The sequence below is a fragment of the Selaginella moellendorffii genome, unplaced genomic scaffold (genome assembly GCF_000143415.4).
Source record: "Selaginella moellendorffii unplaced genomic scaffold, v1.0 SELMOscaffold_421, whole genome shotgun sequence".
NCBI classification, from domain to species: Eukaryota; Viridiplantae; Streptophyta; class Lycopodiopsida; order Selaginellales; family Selaginellaceae; genus Selaginella; species Selaginella moellendorffii.
Window position 1 is genome coordinate 5,217 of NW_003314676.1, and position 1,731 is coordinate 6,947.

General features: G+C 51.0%; 1 protein-coding gene across 1 annotated transcript; it reads left to right on the top strand.

The window, feature by feature from the left end:
• Positions 1 to 416: 416 nt before the first annotated feature.
• LOC9641223 (DELTA-alicitoxin-Pse2b) lies at positions 417 to 1,717 on the top strand (the record flags this gene model as incomplete). The annotated part of the gene is made up of 2 exons (XM_024668109.1): positions 417 to 601; positions 706 to 1,717. Coding segments are annotated over 2 exons (1,197 nt in total), but the record flags the coding sequence as incomplete, so codon positions are not given.
• Between the last annotated feature and the right edge of the window lie 14 nt (positions 1,718 to 1,731).

The following is a 1,731-nucleotide window of genomic DNA, read 5'->3' on the forward strand; positions in this document are numbered from 1 at the left end:
TTGTAACACTTTATAACTCAAACACTGTTCCACAGACTAGATGGCTTTTTAGCACCCTTGTCTGAAAGCTTCATAACCGACAAATCAAACTATTCAACAACAACTCTTTTGCACTTGACAGATTGGCACGGCATCCTTATCTTGAGATGAGTATATGTTATGAAACTGAGCACTGACCCATATGGTATCACATCGTACCACACGTTTTTCTTATGTCTGTAAACAAAATATGACAACTTGAAATCGTAAGCTGCTATAAAACCCAGGGTAAAATCTTCAAGCAGCACACAAGAATGGCTTCTTCAGGAATTTTCTTCTTTGTTCTTTTTGTTCTCTATGCTTCAACAGGTATCATCCATCGTCCTTCCTTTGAGTGCATTTTTGATGTCATATAAATCTCTGTTTTGTGTGTGTAGTCGCTGCCCAAAACGTGCATTTTGGTTATGGAGTTTATCTTCCCACCACGGATCTGGGATCTCCGTTGAGGACCCTGAGGCCCATTTTCAACGAGAGAGCTAACGACTTCTTGCTGTCCGAGAAATATACCTCTGTCACAAACAACCATGCCCACACTAGTAACAACGAAGAGCTCTACAGATCAGTAAGCTATGCAACACTACCAGTTCCTAATCTGATCGGTGGTTTGTATTGTGATCACAGTTTGGAGTTACGTTTGGGATGAACGTTCCTATAAAAGTTCTGCAGCTTAACATCGAGGCATCGTTCAACAAGATTGCGGGGAGCAAGACAAGCATCAGGACCACCTCCGTGTTTGTGGAGTCATACAACCAGAGGATCTACCTCCGGAACCATGCAAGGGCCATCCAAACCCTCCCACTCAACTCTGATTTCCTCAGTGACTTGCGCAACCTTCCCGAGCCACCCAGCTCCGACAGCGCTTGGGGGCCATACCGATCCTTCTTGAACAAGTGGGGAACACACTACGTGTCCGAGACGTTCCACGGCTCATGGCTGCGCCAGTGGACCGTGGCCTCCTCCACGGCGACGTTCACCCAGCGCCAAATGCAGGCCAAAGCCTGTGCCAAGCTCACCGGCCTCAAGGGAGTCCTCCCCAACTTGGAGGGCTGCGCGGGGATCACTCTTGACGACATGCGCGCCGCGGAGAGGATCGACACGCAAGACACTCGAGAGGCCCGGGGTGGATCCTCCGCCACCGTCTCGCAGCTGCTCTCGGGTAACATAACCAACGATCTCATCCGGAAGTTCATCGAGGAGGGAGCCACGAGCAAGGAAGCAGTACGCTATGGCTTCTTTCCAGTGTGGGCGCCCGTCTTGTCTCAGTACATGTCGTCCGCGTCCAAGGAGTGGAGAGTGGCGACGGCGCTCCAGGCTTACTATGAAGGCTTCCTCGCCTTCAAGTGTCCCCTGGACCGGCTCAACACACCCGCGACTGTCTTGCAGCAGTTTCGGAGGCTCAGCAATGGCAAGTATCAGTGCGTTCGCCAGTGCCAGGGCTGCAGGCTTGACAAGGATTGCAACCTTAGTGGTGTATCTGGATGCTACTGCTACGGTAACTCGTGCATCAACGCTCTGGGACCGGATGGCCGGGCTCAGGTTCAGCGGCAGAAGGATAACCTCGACCGTAATGTGCTGCCTAACAGGTCGTGTGAGTACAAGTTTCCTCAGTGCCGCTGCAACACCAAATCCAAAGAGCCGAACTGTGGTGCTGACAACATGATTCCGATATGGGACCAGGGTCAGAACAGCATT